Source organism: Oxyura jamaicensis, chromosome 1 (assembly GCF_011077185.1).
Source record: "Oxyura jamaicensis isolate SHBP4307 breed ruddy duck chromosome 1, BPBGC_Ojam_1.0, whole genome shotgun sequence".
In the NCBI taxonomy this organism is placed as follows: Eukaryota; Metazoa; Chordata; class Aves; order Anseriformes; family Anatidae; genus Oxyura; species Oxyura jamaicensis.
This window is the reverse complement of record NC_048893.1, coordinates 173078316-173097162: the sequence shown is the minus strand read 5'-3', so window position 1 is coordinate 173097162 and position 18847 is coordinate 173078316. Positions and strand designations below refer to the sequence as shown.

The 18847-nt window shown below is 37.7% G+C and overlaps 1 protein-coding gene across 1 annotated transcript in view; it reads left to right on the top strand.

Annotated features, from left to right (window-relative positions):
• Positions 1 to 18847, top strand: part of VWA8 (von Willebrand factor A domain containing 8) — a 187576-nt gene that overhangs the window by 117338 nt on the left and 51391 nt on the right. Inside the window, exons 27-35 of the mRNA XM_035322136.1 lie at positions 695 to 803; positions 1642 to 1780; positions 3909 to 4111; positions 11181 to 11297; positions 11782 to 11846; positions 11947 to 12072; positions 12697 to 12806; positions 14783 to 14937; positions 16728 to 16923. Coding sequence (XP_035178027.1) covers positions 695 to 803; positions 1642 to 1780; positions 3909 to 4111; positions 11181 to 11297; positions 11782 to 11846; positions 11947 to 12072; positions 12697 to 12806; positions 14783 to 14937; positions 16728 to 16923 — 1220 coding nt within the window. The remainder of the gene's footprint in view (positions 1 to 694; positions 804 to 1641; positions 1781 to 3908; positions 4112 to 11180; positions 11298 to 11781; positions 11847 to 11946; positions 12073 to 12696; positions 12807 to 14782; positions 14938 to 16727; positions 16924 to 18847) is intronic.

Sequence of the window (18847 nt, the reverse complement as noted above, 5' to 3'; positions counted from 1 at the left end):
TTCCATCATATTTATTTTCCTATATGAATTTTAGAACGAGTTTTGCATTGGCCTGTATATTCCTTCCCCAAGTAAAAAGTACAGAAATGAAGAAGTTAGACCAATAAAACCAACAGAGGCTCTCAAAGAAATCTCTGCCCTTCCTGTAGGCTGTACTGGCCAGAAGGCAGTGGCAGACTCTCACATCTGTATTACATTGCCTATGTTCATGTGAACAGAGGCATAATATATGGAAAAAAAAATCACTGAAGTTATTGCATAGTTAACTTTCCACATTGTTTACTGTGCTTATCATGCTGGCTTTTTAGAAGTGTGTCAATTACAGTTGTTCCTGTAAGTGGTAATACCACATTCTGCCTAATCTGAATAAAACAAAGCGAGAGACGTCTCATATATTTTATTACATACCTCAAATAATTCAGACTGGAAAAGTTTTATTTTGAGGCCATATTATATGAAAGGTTCCTTCTTTTATTATGCTGTTTAAATTGTGATTGTATTAGTATTCCAGAAGGCTAAATTTTTTGTGATTTAAAATGTAAAATAAATGAAATATTTTAGCGAGGAAGCATTTTCTGCAAGAGAATCTTTAAATATGGTTAGTTGGAAAAATGCTGTTGTTTAAATGATTTATTCCATATCAGTTGCAAGTTAATGAATATAAAAATTCGTTTGTTCCTGCATTGTTTGACAGACTGCCATTACCAGATCATAAATTTATAGGCTACTGGAAAATCGATCAGCCTGGGAATGCACAACAGAAACTGCTGTGTCCCACAGAAACTCAAAAAATAGATGTAAAGGTTTGTGTATTTTTTTAATACATAAAATACTCTTTTTGTGTATTTGGATGTGAAGAACCTAAAATGACCTTTCTTGTGTACCTAGCCCTTAGAACATGGGATGTGCTTTAAAAATCAGTACATTTGGTCAGAAGTTCTTGAAAAGAGCTTTTTATAAGGATACTGAAAGTACCATGTTTGAAGGAACTCTGTAGCTGTTTTGGATGCTTGGAGGTGGCCAACTTCAGCCCCCAGATTTCAATTTTTGGATAAGATCAGAGACTGACTGAAAAGAAAGCCATTTTCCTGTTTTTATTTTACATGCAGCTGCATTCTTATGGGTCTTTGGCACTGCCAGGTTTGAATCTGAAATTTTGGTACAATTTGATCTGCAGTCAAAGCTTTAAAGCTTTTAAACCTTTTCAGCTTTGAGCTCTTGGCCTAATTTCAGTAATTATTACTCCAGTGCATCAGGGAAAAAACCTGAACTGCTAATGTGATGTGAGATTCATATAACAAAAAAATTGCCATTGAACTTATTTGAGACAAAAAAAAGATCCTGATTCTTTCCCTTGCGTGGATTGTGTTTTATCAGAACATGATACTTCCTTCATGCCATTGAGCAATAATGGTTCCAAACCAATAAATAACTAAAGATGAAGGCATGATGGTCTCTATATTGTGAAGAAAATGGCTCTGTGGACATTCAGAGAACTTGCAAAGAAGTATTTCATCTACTCTGCCATTTACTAATTGTTTCTGTTGTTAATAGTATTAACAGTATTGAAGAAGACTTCTAGGTTTGAATAATGACAAGCAAAGTATTTTAGCAAGCCCTCATTGTTATCATTTGTTTTAGGGCCCTATATACCTAAATATTCAAGGATTTCCGCTGGAACGACATGAATCCCGGTCCCTCAATTTCACAGAAGAACTTGCCTTTTGGACACTGCCTTTGGGTGAAGTTAACCTTGTTTGCGACGTCACTGTAACAAAAGGTACAGTAAGAAAAGCTAGGAACTTTTGTAATGATTCCCAGTATCATAAATACATGAAATATCCTGGAGATGAAGAAGAATTGGGCTATTGACATCGTAAGTGCCTGTTGGCAGCCAGTGACAGAATATAAAAGGATAATATGCATATGTAATGTTCTAAGGCTAGTAACACACTGGTGTTTTTTCAGTAGTTTGTATTTCTGGGTATCTTTGCAGAGGATAAATAAAATAATTTATCTTTTTCTACTTTTTAAAAATTATTTTAACAGTAGATTAAATACAAAAATAATCAGCCACTGAAATGGGAATATAATTTCAGACATTGTGGTCTTTGTTAGGATATGCATCCTCAAACTGAGAGAAGGATATGTAATTAAAGTAGAACAGCCATAAAAATAGCAAGCCTGTCTAATTTTTATGTTCAACACTATAAAACTTCAAAAAATTATTATATGACTTTTTCTCTTGGTGAGTTTAGTTAAAACTTGCATAGTGCTATGCTTAAACTGATTAAAATTCTTTCTCAACCTGCCGTAGTTACTTGTATTTCTTATGTCCCAAAGTGAAATTGCATTACTGGGAACATTCATAAACACTTTTAGGGTTCATTTGGATGAGGGGATTGAGTGTACCTTCAGTGAGTTTGCAGATGATACCAAGTTGGGAGGTAGTGTCAATCTGCCTGAGGGTAGAGTGGCCCTTCAGAGGGATCTGAATAGGCTGGACTGCTGGGCTGAGGCAAATGGAATGAGATTTAATAAGACCAAGTGCTGGGTCCTGCACTTTGGCCACAATAACCCCATGCAACGCTATAGGCTTGGGGCAGAGTGGCTAGAAGACTGTGAAGAGGAAAGGGACCTGAGAGCGTTGATCGATGCACAGCTGAACATGAGCCAGCAGTGTGCCCAGGTGGCCAAGAAGGCCGATGGCATCATGGCTTGTATCAGGAACAGTGTAGCCAGCAGAAGGGAGGTGATCATCCCCCTGTATTCAGCTCTGGTGAGGTCGCACGTCAAGTGCTGTGTTCAGTTTTGGGCCCCTCAGTACAAGAAGGACATCGAGGCTCTGGAACATGTCCAGAGAAGGGCTACAAAACTGGTGAGGGGTCTGGAACACAGGTCTTATGAGGAGTGGCTGAGGGAGCTGGGATTGTTTAGTCTGGAGAAGAGGAGGCTCAGGGGAGACCTCATTACTCTCTATAACTTCCTGAAGGGAGGTTGTGATGAGGAGGGGGTCGGTCTCTTCTCTCAGATAACTAATGATAGGACTCGAGAAAATGGCCACATGTTGCACCTGGGGAAATTTAGATTAGGTACCAGGAAAAACTTTTTATCTCAAAGAGTGGTCAGGCACTGGAACAGCCTGCCCATGAAGGTGGTGGAGTCACCATCCCTTGGAGTGTTCAAGAAGGGTCTGGACAAGATATGATTTAGTAGCTTAGTGAGTAATATTGGTGATAGGAGGATGGTTGGACCAGATGATCTTGTAGGTCCTTTCCAACCTTGTGTTTCTATGATTCTCTACTATGATTCTATGATTCATCGTTAAACATGTCTAAACTTCACTGCATATTATAAACAGATTGATGATGATCAATACTGGAAAGCTGCTTTTTCTGCCTGTAGCCTGAGTTTCAAGTACATTTGCAAACTTTTATGACAGCGAAAGAGAAATTGCATTGCTTTGGTTTGATTTTAAGAATTGTCTGAGGTCCAGCTGAAAGTGCCAGACTTTTCACAAAGTTTGCATTTGTCCCATGTGTAAATAATTATTAAATATATTAATTGAAGGGGAGAATGGGTTAGAGGAGGTAGAACCAAAATTATAAAGAAACAAAATCTTTTAGACAGATGTTGTATGTGCTGGCAGACACTGCAGTCGTATCTACACAAATGTGGCTCGGACTACTTGTTTAAAGAATTCGTAATGTTGTGGCAAGAGTCTGCCTGTTAACATTTAGTTAGTATCAAGAGACCATTTATGTCTCTTTATCTCCCTGTGTGATGGTAATTGTCATGGTAGTAATTTTGCTGTACATTTTACTATATCGTTTGCTTAGTTTATAATATGTATTTCCAAAATAACAGTATGTGATATCAGAAGCCTTTCCTTTATTTTCCTCTTTCAGAAGATGAAGCTGAAAATGTTCTTTATGTTGCTACATGCAATCCTGTTTCCTTGTACTTCATGAATGTTTCTAGTAAGAATGGATCCTTTGTGGATTTTTATGACCTCTTCCCAAGAACAGTTGGAAATGTCTGGCAACCTTTTGTGACTGTGGCACCACTGGGAAATCCACTCAAAGGTCAAGTGCTTGTACATGAAGAACAGGTAAAAAAAAAAAACACAACACAACAATAACAACAAAACCAATAAAACAAAACCCATACAAACAGCAAACTACAGCTAAATGTTTGCTGATGAGTTAAATAGTGTCATAATGTCAGAATCACTAATGTAGTCTACCTCTGTAGATGGAAAAAGCTTGGATAAGCCTACCCCTTCTGAATGTTCTCTTTCATTATACTTGAAGCCTGAGAGTTGCCTCAGCTTGAGTTTTTATGTATAGATTTTTCTCTTGCACTTTTTTGCTGATTTAAAAGAACCCATTATGTGTTTTGCATTACTGAAGTTGAGTTCTGTCTGCTTATCTTATTTCTCTTACTGGTAGAGGGAGATTGGCCTTTATGAGAGAAGACTGAGTTGTGTTCAGGAGTCTCAGAAAGCAATGTGCATTTGAAAAGTACAAAGAAAGCTGGTTTATTATGTGAATTTAAGTTCTGCTCCAGTCTTGTCCCCTTTTTATTTTTGAGCAGTATATGAAAGAGACATTTTCTGAGTGATGATGTAACATATTGCTTATATTTGCTTCACACCACTATTTTTGGTATGTTTTCTAAATCTTGATATTTTTTATTCTGTAACATCTGAAGTACTGAGACTAGAAAGAAGGCTATGTAAGCCTTGACATTTACTGTATCAGCAATGCAAATTTAGAACCATTGACAACTTCAGAGTTGGTTTGACTTGAATCCTTTTTTCAGAGTCAAGTAATGCATACTTTCCACATACTTTTGCCTTTCCATTACTATCAGTGACTGATTGGAACATTTCCAATTTAAAATTTCTTTGCCGAAGGGTGAGAAGGGACAACAGTTGATAAAATGCTGCTGGTTATTATTATTCATTTTTAATTAATATTTATCACGCTCTATGTTACCTACCAGCCACCATAGTTTGACACTAGCATTTAATGTGGTCATTATTGTTGGTTGTTTCTTCCTTTTCATTTTGTTCTGAATTTCTTCTGCCCATTTTTCGGTAGGTAAGAGGTGCCAGCTTAGCAGAGCTTTTCCTGCACTCAGTTGGGATTTAAGTAGTTTTCAGTCATTACGTAACTAGCGTCTCTGTGGTGCTGTTGTTCCAGAAATATTTGTCAAGTGTTGATGGCACTTTCTAGCCCCAAACATGACAGTTAAGCTCAATACCTTATAAGAAACACAATTCTGCCTTTGGTAGAGCTGCGTATGCCTTCTTTAGTTTTGTCTTGGACGCTTTCCAATGCCAACTGGAAAAATAAGATTCTGAAGATACCTGCTTATCGCAATTGCCTGCGTGGTTGTCTTGAGCAGCTATAGAAGTATGATTTGGGTTATTTTGAGATGCACATGACAAATTTGTTCAGTTCCAAACAATCCTTGGCCTTTTTTGGCAAAGTCAATGCAGGAAACTGTAAAACAGATGGCAGTCTATCTTGTGTCTAAGAATGTTTAGAATGTCTCACACTTTTTAATATAAAGCCCAGCAAGCAATATTCTTTGCTTTCTAAGTCTTTGAAATTCCTACCATGAAAATAATTGTCCTGCTAGTTTCATTTTTAACCAAATCACAGGAGGATTCAGTTTCAGCACTGAGGGTTTTATTAGAGGTTTGTTCGTGAAGCTTTAGACAGTTAATTAACTCTGTGACTGGTTTTGCCTGCTCTCATGGCATATATTTTTCAATGACAGTATGACTTACTCTGAAATAGATAGTTCTATGCTAGCTCAGTGCCCCTTTCCAGTTGACTTACATTGAGCTGTAACCTCCTGTTTTTTTTCACAAAAGTTTGAATATTGTCTGTTTCTTAGCAAGTGCTAAATTGAACAAATCCTGTCTGAAATTAAGTATACTTATACTGCTGGAAAGTAATACAGAATTACAATATTTTGAATGCTTTGCATTATCTTATGACTCCTTACACAGTGTTAGTATTAACATGAAGTTTATTGAGTGTGAAAGTGTGTTTCATTAAACTGCACACTTGCTTGCAAATCGTATTGCATTGTATACTTAGGACACCATTCAAAAGTTATTTTAGATGTACCGAGTAACTTAAGTAAGCGTCTTGTACAGAAAAAAAAAAAAATAATGCAAAATGCTGCTCTTGTGTATTTCATATTCATATCCATGAACACCATTAGTAGTTTATTTGCAATTGCTTTTTAAATGAGGCACCAAAGCATAGATCAGCCAAATACACCTTCTGTAGTCTTCACAGCCACTGCCATCCTTCCTAATGTTAGGGCTTGTGATGCAATCACTGTGTTTCTAATTCCTACTTAATTGAAAGATTGATTCTCAAGTAGTTTAATTCTTCTACTTGGAGCCTAGGTTTTATACCCAGCTTTTCCTGCAATGGAACCATGGAGAAGTTGTGTGCTTTTATGGTGCACCTGTGAAATGAGGTGGATATTGCTGTATATGAAATTAAATGAGATTTAGTTTATGATATTACAAGTAAGTGTACAGTCTAAGCGTATAGTGTAAACTAATCATCCGAGTACCTTCTGTGTCTGTTGAGTGGATAATGTTGATGCGAAAGAAAATTCATCCCAGCTAAGCTGCAAAACAGTTAATTCCTTCTGGAGGTGCCTTTCTCTTTCCATTGGCTACAGAAGGAGCCTGGACAGCTAGAATAGTCAAGATGCCTGCCTTTGGGTGTACTAAGATCACTGGCAACCTTAACCTTAGAATTTGCAGCATTCACATATTAATACAAGTAGATCAGTGGTACATCTATGTTTTGGACAAGGCTCCAAGGATTAGCTACTTGTTCTAAGGGTGCATCAAACAGGTCTGCAAGAAAAACAAGTAACATAAATGGCGTGTGATGCTTTAGAGATTTGTCTGTATGTACTTGCAAAAAGACCAAGAAATATTAAGTATATTTGTAGAAATCAGAAGTTGCATTTATAAAAATTAAAAGAAGTCCACTCGACAGCTGATATTTCATAAATCCACTAATTAAGCAATATCAAAAGCTATGAAGTTTTTCCAATTTCCTTGCTTTAATAAAGATCTTTGGAGATAAATGTTTATGACTACATAATAGAAAAAAATAATTTAAAATGGATGATAACTGCTGGAAAGGATTAGATATTGCAGCTCTTCAAATAACCTTGTGATTTATTTCTCAGATTACATCCATCTGGATGCAGTAGGGCCCTCCAGTAAAATAAAATGAAAATCACCATTCCTTCCTGTCCTTTTAAATAAAAGTTTACTAAAACTTAACTTCTTGGGGATTTAATTTAATTTTACAAATCAGAGATTTATTTGCTTTTAAGCCATCTCTTGATCTTCTAGGAAGAAAGGCTAGATGATACTGTTCCACTCAGTGGCCATTCATCTCAGTGAGCACAGCCTATTTTGACTCCATTTTTTGTTTGTTTAAACTGAGCTGATAGATTCTAGAAAGACTCTTCTGAAATCTCAGGTCATTTCTTTGTAAGGTGGAAATTGCAACATAAAGGAGAAATATTCATCTTTTCAAAGTAGTGACGCCTGTGCCCTATTCTCCCCATAAGTACTCCAGGACATACCTCTATTTCCTATAAAGCAACATGCCTGCCCTTTTCCTTTTTTTTTTTCCTTTTTTTTTTTTTTTTCCTTTTTTTTCCCCCATTTTTCCTGTTTTTCCTTCTTCTTTCCTTTTTTTTTCCTTTTTTTTTTCCCTTTTTCTTTCTGTACCCGTTGCTTTTACCACTCAGAAAGATAACAAGTACAGCATGGAAAGAATTTTGATAAGCTTTAGATGTGATTTTAATTGGGATATGTAAAGGAAGAAAGTTCACATTGAGAATTGATTTGTCTACAAATTAACCACATGCTTCCGTTTTTTCTTACAAGTACTTTGCACTGTTGAAGGGCTACAGCTGGATGGACAGTAGCCTACAGTCTGCCTCAGTGAGCACAATGAACTTTGCCCAGGCAGTGTCCTGCCAGCATCCTTTAACTCTGCTTTTATCTTTCTCTGTCGGGAAGTGGATAGGAAGGGAGGGAAGTGCTTTTCCCTGTCCCACGTGCTGCTGGAGCTCTTTGTCGAAACTCTCAGATAGCATGTGGTGAGAGAGGGAGTATGTGACACAGGAGCTGACAGGGATCCACCTCGCTCATTGCATGTAAACATCCTTTAAAAGAAGACTGTTTTTAACTGCTTGTGATTTGGACTGAAATACAAGTGGGAACCTGCGTATGGAAGGATTTGCAACCTACTAGCACAAACGTCTGAAACCTCTTATCTCCATGGTAGTCTGATACATGCACTCAGGAAGAGGATGTATTCCTTCAAAACTAGCAGACGGTAATTCTCGTCTTTTTGGATCTTAAAAAAGGTGAAGACTTTGGTTTTTTTGTAAGCACAAAGCTCATATCTCTATTTTCTGTCCTGCATATTCTGAAATCTCTAGGACAATCAGGTCTCCCAAATTATCTGAAAGATGCCATTTGCATTAATTAGAAGGCCAGTAATCCACCTGCATGCATTTCTCTGCCTCTAAAGGCATGATGATTTGAGCACCAAACCGTAAGTTCTTGCAGAGACTTTTATCACTTAGACCTAATGAACACTGTGATAGGTCTGCATCTCTGGCTACACTGCCCTGTGTCCATGCCTAATATATACAGTGCCAGAATTGTTACAGGTGTGCTACTCAAGAGGTTGTGGAGTGGCACTGATAAAAAAAGATGCTTGTGGGACACAAGGCAAGGTGAGTGCATGCTGTCCAGAGCTAAAAATCAGCCTCAGCTGAAGCTGACAGCAAAGGAGAGCATTAGCAAGCTTGCTTGCTCAAGACATGAGCATCAAGGGCAGAAGAGAATGAAACTGTGAGAATTATCAGAATACCAAAGGGTAAAACTGAGTTGTTTATACTGTCCTTCTCTGAAACTGAAATTTATTATTTTCCCTAACTCCTCTCTGTCTGTAAGACCATAAGGACCAACTTCCCATACCAGCAAAGTGAAATCACAGCCCTGCTTGGTTTAAGGACTTTTAAGAGGAAAATGCTCGCTAAAATAAAACCAGCAGTAAGGAAAGGGAAACTTTGCAGTAACTAAAAATAAAGGCACGGCACTTCATGAGATTGGTTATTGCATCTGTCCAAAGTTTGGAATTCCAGACATCGGGGTCGGGAGGTCGCCCAAAGGTTACTTTTCTCCCAGTCAAGAACAAACACAGCGGAATTGCACACCACCGTCTTTTCCCAGCCCACTTGAAGAGTTGCCAGAGCTGCTTTTGGATGTGTTCGCAAGTGACGCAAAATTCTATTCTTACACACAGACAGAATATACATCAGTCACTTAGCACAGAAGGAAACGATTAACATCAAAAGGGGTGGAGTGGAGAGGCTTTTTATATTACTATCTACTCTCATAAATTCAACGCTAAGTGGAAGAATGTACTTGATTCATACGTGTCCTTTATCTCATGGAGAAGGCTAATACATCTCTTTGGTTCAGCAGTGCTGTTGCAGAATTATATAAATAAAACCAATGCTTTGGCAGAAAGCCAACATCCAAAGCAAATGCCTTTTTTTTTCTCCCGAACCGCATTTCTATAATTTTGGTTTGTAATGCATAAGCAAACTTCTTTTTTTAGGAGTACTGAACTCCAGCTGAAATTCCCAAATGCTCCAAATAACGTGGTAATATTTTAAATGCTTTACCATATTTAGCTTCAAATGACTGTCATTATTGAATAAAGTTAATTCTCTCAAATAATCCAAGTGAAAATATGAAGCCTACCCCAAAAGAACAAAAACACTGTGACTCAGATTGTTTGTATTTGGTTTATTTAGGACAATTTTGTGGGAATTTATGTTTTGCTCCCTTAACGTCTTTCGTGCGTTATTGCAGATGTTGTACGTAGACAGTTTACTTTTAGTAAGCCCTAGCAGAACCTAGTGTTTCCTTGAATGGCAAACAAAAAGCTCAACCCGAGACTTAATTAACTTCTTCTTATGTACCTTTTACATTTCGTTTGGTGCAGTTAAGGTTGCCCCTGAATGGTTGTTCTCTTGAATTCTTAAACCCCTTAGGAACAGCTATAGTACTTCATAAAAAGACACATTTAAAATGACCCTGCAAAAAAAAAGCAGGTTCACCAAGTTCTGTATTTTCTGTGTCAGGTGCATTCATCCATGTCATCCACTCCAGACTTGGCTGTTGCTCCTCAAGCATAGCGGATCAGGGTGTTAGCTCCATGCAACACGTGGGTCACAGAACTGGAGACAAGCTGTGCAGCAGCCAGGGAAAGCATCACTGACATGCTGTGGTCCTCTCCCTGTGCTTGAACCAGGGCTGGCAAGGGGCAATACTGTCCCTCTCCCCATCACCTGGCATCCTGTGTAAACCCTGCGGCACTGAGTAACAATCTGAGAAATCTGAAGATGTTTAAAATTTAGCATGCCATATTTTCATGTTTTATGTGGAGAATGCTTGCACCACTCTGTTCAGTATCCTATCCTGGATACTGATCCTCTAGAGTCATCCTGCTGTCCTGCAGCAGCATGCTACTACTATAATGTAAGCTCCTTGAGCATGCAGGTCACAGAAGGATTTTTGCACACTGGGATTTTCAATAGGCTCCAAGGTATCTGAAGTATGAACTTTGGCAGAAAATACTAAGCCAGTTCTCTGCTCACCAGTTTTTCACCTTCAATGTAATTCAAGCAATGGATACTTTAGAGTAATGCTAAGGAAACATAAAAACTGAAACTAAATATTTTAGTGGCTTGACAAAGCAGAAAAGCAGAACTGGCGTGTCTCTCATATGTAGCTGACTACAGCTTAAACACATAAACCATACTGGTCTAACTTCTAGAGTTTATGCAAAAGCTGTATAGATAAAACACTTTGGAAAAAATGAAATATCATTCCATCTTTTTTTATATGTACATAACCTGCACAATTACATTTCTCCATGAGCTGTGAAATGAACCAAGATCCAGCCTACATTTACCAACAAAGTCTGGGTCATCATTTCAAAATGATCTAAGTCACTAGAGTGCTTCAAACACATTTATTGTAGTCTCTTAAATGGGCTTGAGATGTACACAGATCTGCTTCTCTTTTACAGAGCAATGTTGTGTTGTTGCTGGATACAAACAACGGTGCCCTTCGCCGACTTTTGCTCTTGCCAGATGATCAGGAGTCTCCTAAGAGAACATCTTGGTGGAGCAGCAAGGAAGAGACGGTGAGGAGTAACACCTGCCTCTACTATACTGTTTTTGTTGGAAACCAAAACTCAGTATTGGAAAAACTGCCCCAGGATTGTTTTTCTTTTACTGTTTGTGGGGGCATGAGCACTTAATTGTTTACCCTTCTGTATGTTTAAACACCTTCCATGGAAAACAGCATTGTTATGAAATAGTGACATCAAATATATAAATAAGTCATATTGGCTGTGGATATGTATCTTGAAAATCTCCCTCTTTGGAACTAGAGCTGGGAATAACAGAACATTTTGTTACAAGGTATTATGTCCAAAATAATGAACTAAATTATGATGCAATTTTGGAACTTGGGACTAGACAGGCTAGATAGCATTTTGAAAGGTAATTAATGGAGTGAGTTATTCCAAGTGAAGGAAAAATGGAGTACACTTCGAGAGGAGTCAGGGAAACTCACTGGGACTAATGTAACAAACCCTAATTGCTGTATGATGTGTTTTTGTACAGAGCAGCTACAAGATGTGCCGAGAGTTTTCACACAAAAACTGGCTGGTGTTCTACAAAGAAGAGGGGTGAGATTTAAATTATATGCTTGTGTTATGTTGATTTATAATGGATCACCTCATATACATACCTATCTAATTATTCTTTGCTTGGCTTCTAATTTTACAGAAACCGTCTTATCGTACTGGATGTATTAGAGGGCCAAACTCATACCATCTCACTTCCAATCAATCTGAAATCTGTCTTCCTTGTGGCTGAAGACCGGTGGCTCTTGGTGGAAAACGGAACAAATCAGTTAGTTAAACCCCATTTTCTTGATGCATGATGTCTTCTTCATGTCTGGTTTATATTCAGGAGTTTCACTCCTGGTCTCAGAGTTGTTTTTTCAGTTTGTAAGAACAAATAGACTTAAACAGTTGGTGTTTAAAATGCAGATTTGCTCTGGTAAAAGTGCAGATAGGCTTGTAAAGCAGGAAACCTACAGGACATGCCTACATTCACACCTCTGAAAATCTAGACTAGATTTAATTGTATGCATGTTTTACTGAGGTTGGTGTTGATCTTTAGCAATTAGAATGTTGGTGGATTTGGCTTTGGAAATACAGCCACATAGTCCAGAGTTAGTGCCTAATTGCTTTACTTCCTAGTCACGTGAAAGAAATATCACTCTTCTTTCTTATTTTTATATAAATGCACAGCAGATAAAAGTACGTAAATAGTTACCAGAAGACAAATCTGCTTCTGGTTGGCTTACCCTCTCCTGTCTCACATGTGTTTGGTAAATCATAGTTTTAGAAAAAGATGTTGATAACCTTGTTTATATGAATGTAGAATCTTTTTGCTCTTTCAGAAAATAAAAGTTCTTGTTTAGAGTTAGAAGTTTAATCCGGAATTACTATAAATGTGTATCCTTTACAGGAAATTTCTTTTAACCAAGCGTGCTCATATGGAGGCTGAAGACAGTGAGGTTTGCCAGCTGTATGCATTGAATGAAGAGCCAGCTGACATGGGATTTGGCTTAACAACGGGTATTGAATGCAAGCTTGGCTTGTTCTTTTTTTCTTTTTTCTTTTTTTTTTTTTTTTTTTTAATAATTTCTGTGTTTGCAGCTGCACAAACAAGGCTCTTTGCTTTAAAGGTCTGGGTAACCTTCTCTCAGATTCTCTTTTTGTCCTCCCCTTATCATGTTTGGTTAATAATAACTTTCCCAAAAGCATGGTAAATTCCATGCTTAAACTTCAGGTTGCTTGGGTAAAGCATTTAAGACCTTCAGTCATGGACTTCCAGGAAATATACAAGCATACAGAATGGAAAATGAAAAAAGATGACTAGGCAGTTATTAGCACATAGAAGGGACCAAATATATTGATGACCCCAATCTGTATACTGTTGTAGATCTATTACACATGCTCAGATGAGCTAGAAAACATTGACACTTTATGAGAATACAAAGACCTCCTGTTAAAACCTAACAGAAGTCACTCATCATAAAGATCTGCAGAAAGTGTGCACCATCACACCTATGTTAAAAGATAGGGGGAATTTGTTCAGTAGAATTCCCAGATGCTGCTAGGAAATGAAGCATGTCTTACGGTACAGAAGAAGGCAAAAATTTCCAGTGGTCATCATTCTGCCCAGTAAGATCTGCTTGTCTGCAGATCTGCTGATACTTTCAACCCTGAGCACCTGATCAAGGTGCATAAAATCCTTAGTCTGCCTGGTTTAGTAACACTAGAAGTATATGTGCATAGTCACCTGTCTCCAGTGTGCCTGAGAGAGACAGAAGAAAAAAAAAAAAAATCACTGCATTTTTTTTGTTAAAGAGGGAGAAATTTCTTCCTGATCCTTGAGGCTAGCTTAAATCTGAAGAATGAGATTAACATGGTATAAACATGATATAAGCAAATACTATTGGCAAACAACGAATAAGGCTTATTTTTTACATAAACAGCAACAAATTGGATACCAAGCACTCTTATCACAGCTTAAATATCTAGGATCCTTTTTATCTTTTGTATAGTTTATCAAATTATCAAGCTCCATCAGAGCGCACTAGTTTCCTTCCTCTTACTGCCTTATTTAGAAACCATTACAGAGTATCATTCCTTAGATGGGTAGAAGCCTTACTACAATTTCCAGTCTGAAAGTATTTGTGGACAGTGCATTGCTGCATGCTTTTTGTGCCTTATTTATCCTTTGTTATGTTATTTTTCCAGTATGAAAGGCTATCTTATCCCCTCTCCACTTTTTTTCCTAATCATCCAGCAAACCCAGAATGTATTATCTTCAGCCTCTTGTCATTCTTTGAGGCAGGACCTGTGGCAGGAGAGATAAGAAAAGGTAGACAGGTGTGGGTTTTCCACTGACCCACATTCATTTATCCTTTGAGGAAGGAAAGATTTTCTCCTGCTGCCAGGTAAAGGAGACGCTGCAGAACTAAAGATCAGGGGTTCTGACTGTGTTTGTAATATAAGGCAAGGTAAAGGGCTGTTATAGTTGCACAGAATAAAATTTAGTTTTCCTTAGCTTCAAGAAAAAGAAAGCTAGACCATTATTTACCAGAAAAGTGTTACTAATAACATTATTTAAAGTGAAAAGACAGAAAGACAGCCACCAAGAAATGTGACATTGACAAATACGTGTACAAACCTAAATTTTACCTTTTTGTGCACATGCATTAAAACAATCTTTAATGAGATCACATACTGTTTTATGCCATAGACTTCATGTCTTATTTGTGCAGTAGAGGGCAAAATTAAGTGGTATAAGCAAATACAAAACTAATTATTTCCTGATTTTAAGTGTTTAACTTCACAAAAATAGCATTATTTCCTGACTTTTTTTTTCTTTTTTATAGTATAGTATAATCAAATCTTCTGCTTGTTAGTAAGTTTATCCTCAAAGTAGCAGCAATGATTAGTGCTCAGGACTCATGTAGTTAATATTGTTTTCTATTGCACATCTGGATTAAATGACTTTCATTTTGTTTAATTTCCCTGTTTAGCATCAGAACTGAGTGTGCCGCATGCTGTTTCAAGTGACCAGCTATCTTCAGAAAACCTCAGTGCAGCTGTTGGACAAAAGATCAGCTCCCCCAACAGGATTTTCTCAGATGAACATAATTACGCTACTATTGTTATTGGTTTCCCAGACCTCTTGGTAAATACTCAGCATTATTATACAATGAAGTAATATGATCTCATTTATTCTGTAACCAGTTAAATACCTGTTTACCAAATGACATAGAAGAAGAAGGGAATGACAGTAAATGGTACATTCATGTAATGTAAATCATTTGGTAGGACAGTCTAATCTAAAAGGGTTTCATTGGAGTTTGAAATAATAAGAAACTGGGCAAGATACTGTGTAGCATAGACAAAATTCACCATAGGTAAGTTGCAGATAGTGCTGCTAGAGGAATATCTTAAAAATTGTGTTTAGATTTTTTTTTAAATATAACCACTGAGAAAAATGATATCAGCATCATTTTGAACTGTTCATTGTGAACTTTTTGATCAGTGTCCAGCAGTTAGCAAGCCTCTAGATTTAAGAAAAAGAAAGAAGATGCAGAAAATGGTAACAAAACTACACCCCCGGTCACTATTTAATGAAGCGGTTAAGTATAAATACTGTATGTAATCCTGCCCACTCTATATCCAAAAATCCTGTGACAAAAATAGACAAGGACCAGAAAAGAAAGTGAAACTTAATGGTGCAATGATTAATGCTGTTGCAAAGACTGGAGGTAAACACGAGGAACATAAAAGTCTTATGTTTAATACTTAACTTATATTTACTGTCTGGTGATACATATAAGGGGTGATGTGCTTAATAGACCGGGTCAAATTAGAAAAATTAGCTCTACAGGGCATACATTTTGGGAAAAGCCAAATGATGGAAGAAAATACTTTGAAATCCAGAAGGATTAAAAAATATGTCTTTGACAACAAAGCATTCCCTGTGGCTTTGTAGTTTGCTTTTGAGTTTTACCTGATTTGTATTTTATTGTTATGAGAATGAATACACTAGCTTTTCATAATATGAAGAGTATATTCATTATATATAGTATATTCATTATAAATATATTCATATAACCATTATAAATAGATGCAGGTTTATTGCAGGACAAGGGAGAAAGCCTAGAGGAGGGAGTGCTAAAGATGCCACACACCTCTGTACTAACACTGGTGACAAAACACTTTGTTCTCCTTGATCTAGACTAGGGGCTTGTCTTTCCTTATACATAGTGTTACATGTATATGTAAATGTGAGTGCAAGGGTGGTGGAACAACACTTCAGATTTAGACCTCTAAGTTCAGGTGTTAGTGGTATTAGTAGGTGTTTACATAGGAACAAGATATCTAAGCTCTTATTCATAGACGTAATTCTCAGCTGACCAAATGCAGAAGCCTTCTTCAAGATCAGATGATTCGCTCTCTAGGCTCTACTGACTGTAGAGAAAGATGAAGCACGGTTTGGATATGTGCATACCTACATTTTTGTCTCTAATCCTGGAGCCAAATCACAGCCTTAATGTCTACTGTTAAATTTATTAACCGAGATATGTTAGCATTTATTTACGTTAATGAAAACGTAGGTTATGGTAGTAGTTCATTATAGAGTTTATTTCCAGATAAGTGTATTTTTTGTTAACGTTCCTGGTTCAATGTTTTTGTTTTTGTTTTTTTTTTTAAAGAAAAAAAAAAAAAAGATTCAACTTTAGATCTTCAAAGCGTCTGACTTCCTAAAGCTTGTATGGATCTGTTGTTTTTTCACCCCTTATGAGAGTTTTTAATGACAAAATAATCCAGGTTTTTTTCTTGCCATATCAGGTAGCCACAGTAGCTACATTTGGTCTGAAATTAGACAGGAAGTGCACCTAACTAATATTTATTTGTAGGCTCAATTATTGTAACTGTTCTTTTTCAGTAGAATATTCTCTCTTGCAGTCTCCCAGTGAAGTGTACAGCTGGAAAAGAAACTCTTCTCTGAGTCGCAATGCTTCTCCTGATTCATTTTATTATGGAGCCCGAAGGAAAAGAGGAGCTGCAAAACAAACCAATTGTGTAACTTTATTGGCTTCTAATCAAATAGTCAGAATTTTAGCACCTGGAGATGTGCCTTTGAAAGACATTTACCCAAAAGGTAAGAGGTTCATATACTTGTGCTGCAATAACTGTACACACTGGTTTTGTTTTGTAAACTGCAATCACTTGTGAAGTTTTACAAAATGTTTTCAAATAATTACAGAGCAAATATTTGAGGAGAAATGAGAGTAGTTGCACTCATTTTGTGAATTTTAAAGTGAATTTTACTCTTATTAACATGCTGAACTGTACCTCTGAGGTATTAAACAGGCTACCTACACTGTGAATATGCCAGCAGATGGGTTCTCATTTTGCCCACACTGAGAACCATCTACAGGAATGTGATTGTTCCAGTTCAGCAATCAGCTTTCCAACCTTTGCTCTGATGCACAATTGTAAGACATGCCATATTTGTCAAACCAATCATCCAGCTCGCTTAGCTTGAAGACAGACCCTGTCTCTGTTTCTAGCAGGGCCAGCAGGAAAGGTTATTTAGAGAACGCATGTGAGCCAGGCACTTCTGTTTCTTTCCTTTCATACTTGAAATCTCACCATTCATTGTTGTTTTATTAGGGATGCTGCAGAGTACATCCCTGCCTTACCCTCTAAATCTTCTTTTATGGACCTGTTGTGCACAAATTTGTCTGGTCCCTTTTTAAACTTGTGTGTCTCCACAGCAAGTTCGCAAGTTCACTACTCTGTGTCATGAGCCGGTCTCCTAACAAGGTTTATCAAGTGCCTCTCATTCTAGCATGGCAGGGTTGGGTGAATAACAATTCTGCATTCATCTTGAACATCACCTACATGACTGTAAACTGCAGTCACACCTACCTTCTCTCCAAACTGAAGAGACCCATTTTTTTTACTTCTTGTGTACAAGTCAATGAGCAACATTCACATATAGCAAAGCCATCACTAATAAGACAGGTATAGAGTACAGACTTTCATACTGTTTTGTGCTGCCACACCAAGTTTTCTGTTATCATTGTATCTTTAGCTTCTTCAGCCAATAACTAAATATGTGCTGATTAGTGCTAAGTAACAGCATTCATGAATTTTGCAAAGGTCTGCAAGGGAAAATCACTATCAAAAGAGAAACCCCCAAACCATTTCTATATGGTAGAAGGGCAGATTTTTTGAATACATCAGTGTAAGAAGTTATTCCTGCTTTGTACTATGTGAACTCTCTGTCCCAGAATAAATGCTTTATTCCAAATTAACTCACTTTTCCAAAATAAATGATCTAATATATCTGCTCCCACTTAACAAAGATTAACTTCCCTGTGTAGAGAAACCCTTTTATTTATTGTTTTAAAAGAGTAGAAAAGTAACTGTCTGCAAACATTTATTTGAATCATAGAATCATAGAATATCCCAAGTTGGAAGGGATACACAAGGATCATCAACTCCAACTCCTGGCGCCCCACAAGACCACCCAAAAATCAAACCATATTTCTGAGATCATTGTCCAAAGGCATCCTGAACTCCAGCAGGCTTGATGCCGTGACCACTTCCCTGGGGAGCCTGTTCCAGTGCCTGACTGCCCTTTCAGTAAAGAACCTTTTCCTAATCTGAACCTCCCCTGAAGCATCTTCATGCTGTTCCCTCAGGTTCTCTCACTGGTCACCAGAGAGCAGATCTCAGCCCCTGCCCCTCCACTCCCCTCGTGAGGGAGCAGCAGGCTGCCATGAGGCCTCCCCTCAGCCTCCTCTTCTTAGGCAGAACAATCCAAGTGACTTCAGCTGCTCCTCACACATCTTGCCCTCCAGACTCTTCATTATCTTTGTTGCCCTCCTTTGGACACTCTTTAATAGTTTTATATCCTTCCTACATTGTGACACCCAAAACCTCACACAACACTCAAGGTGAAGGCCGCACCAGCGCAGAGCAGAGCAGAACAATTCCTTCCCTAGACCAGTTAGCAATGCTGTGCTTGGTGCACCCCAGAGTATGGTTGACCCTCCTGGCTGCCAGGGCACACT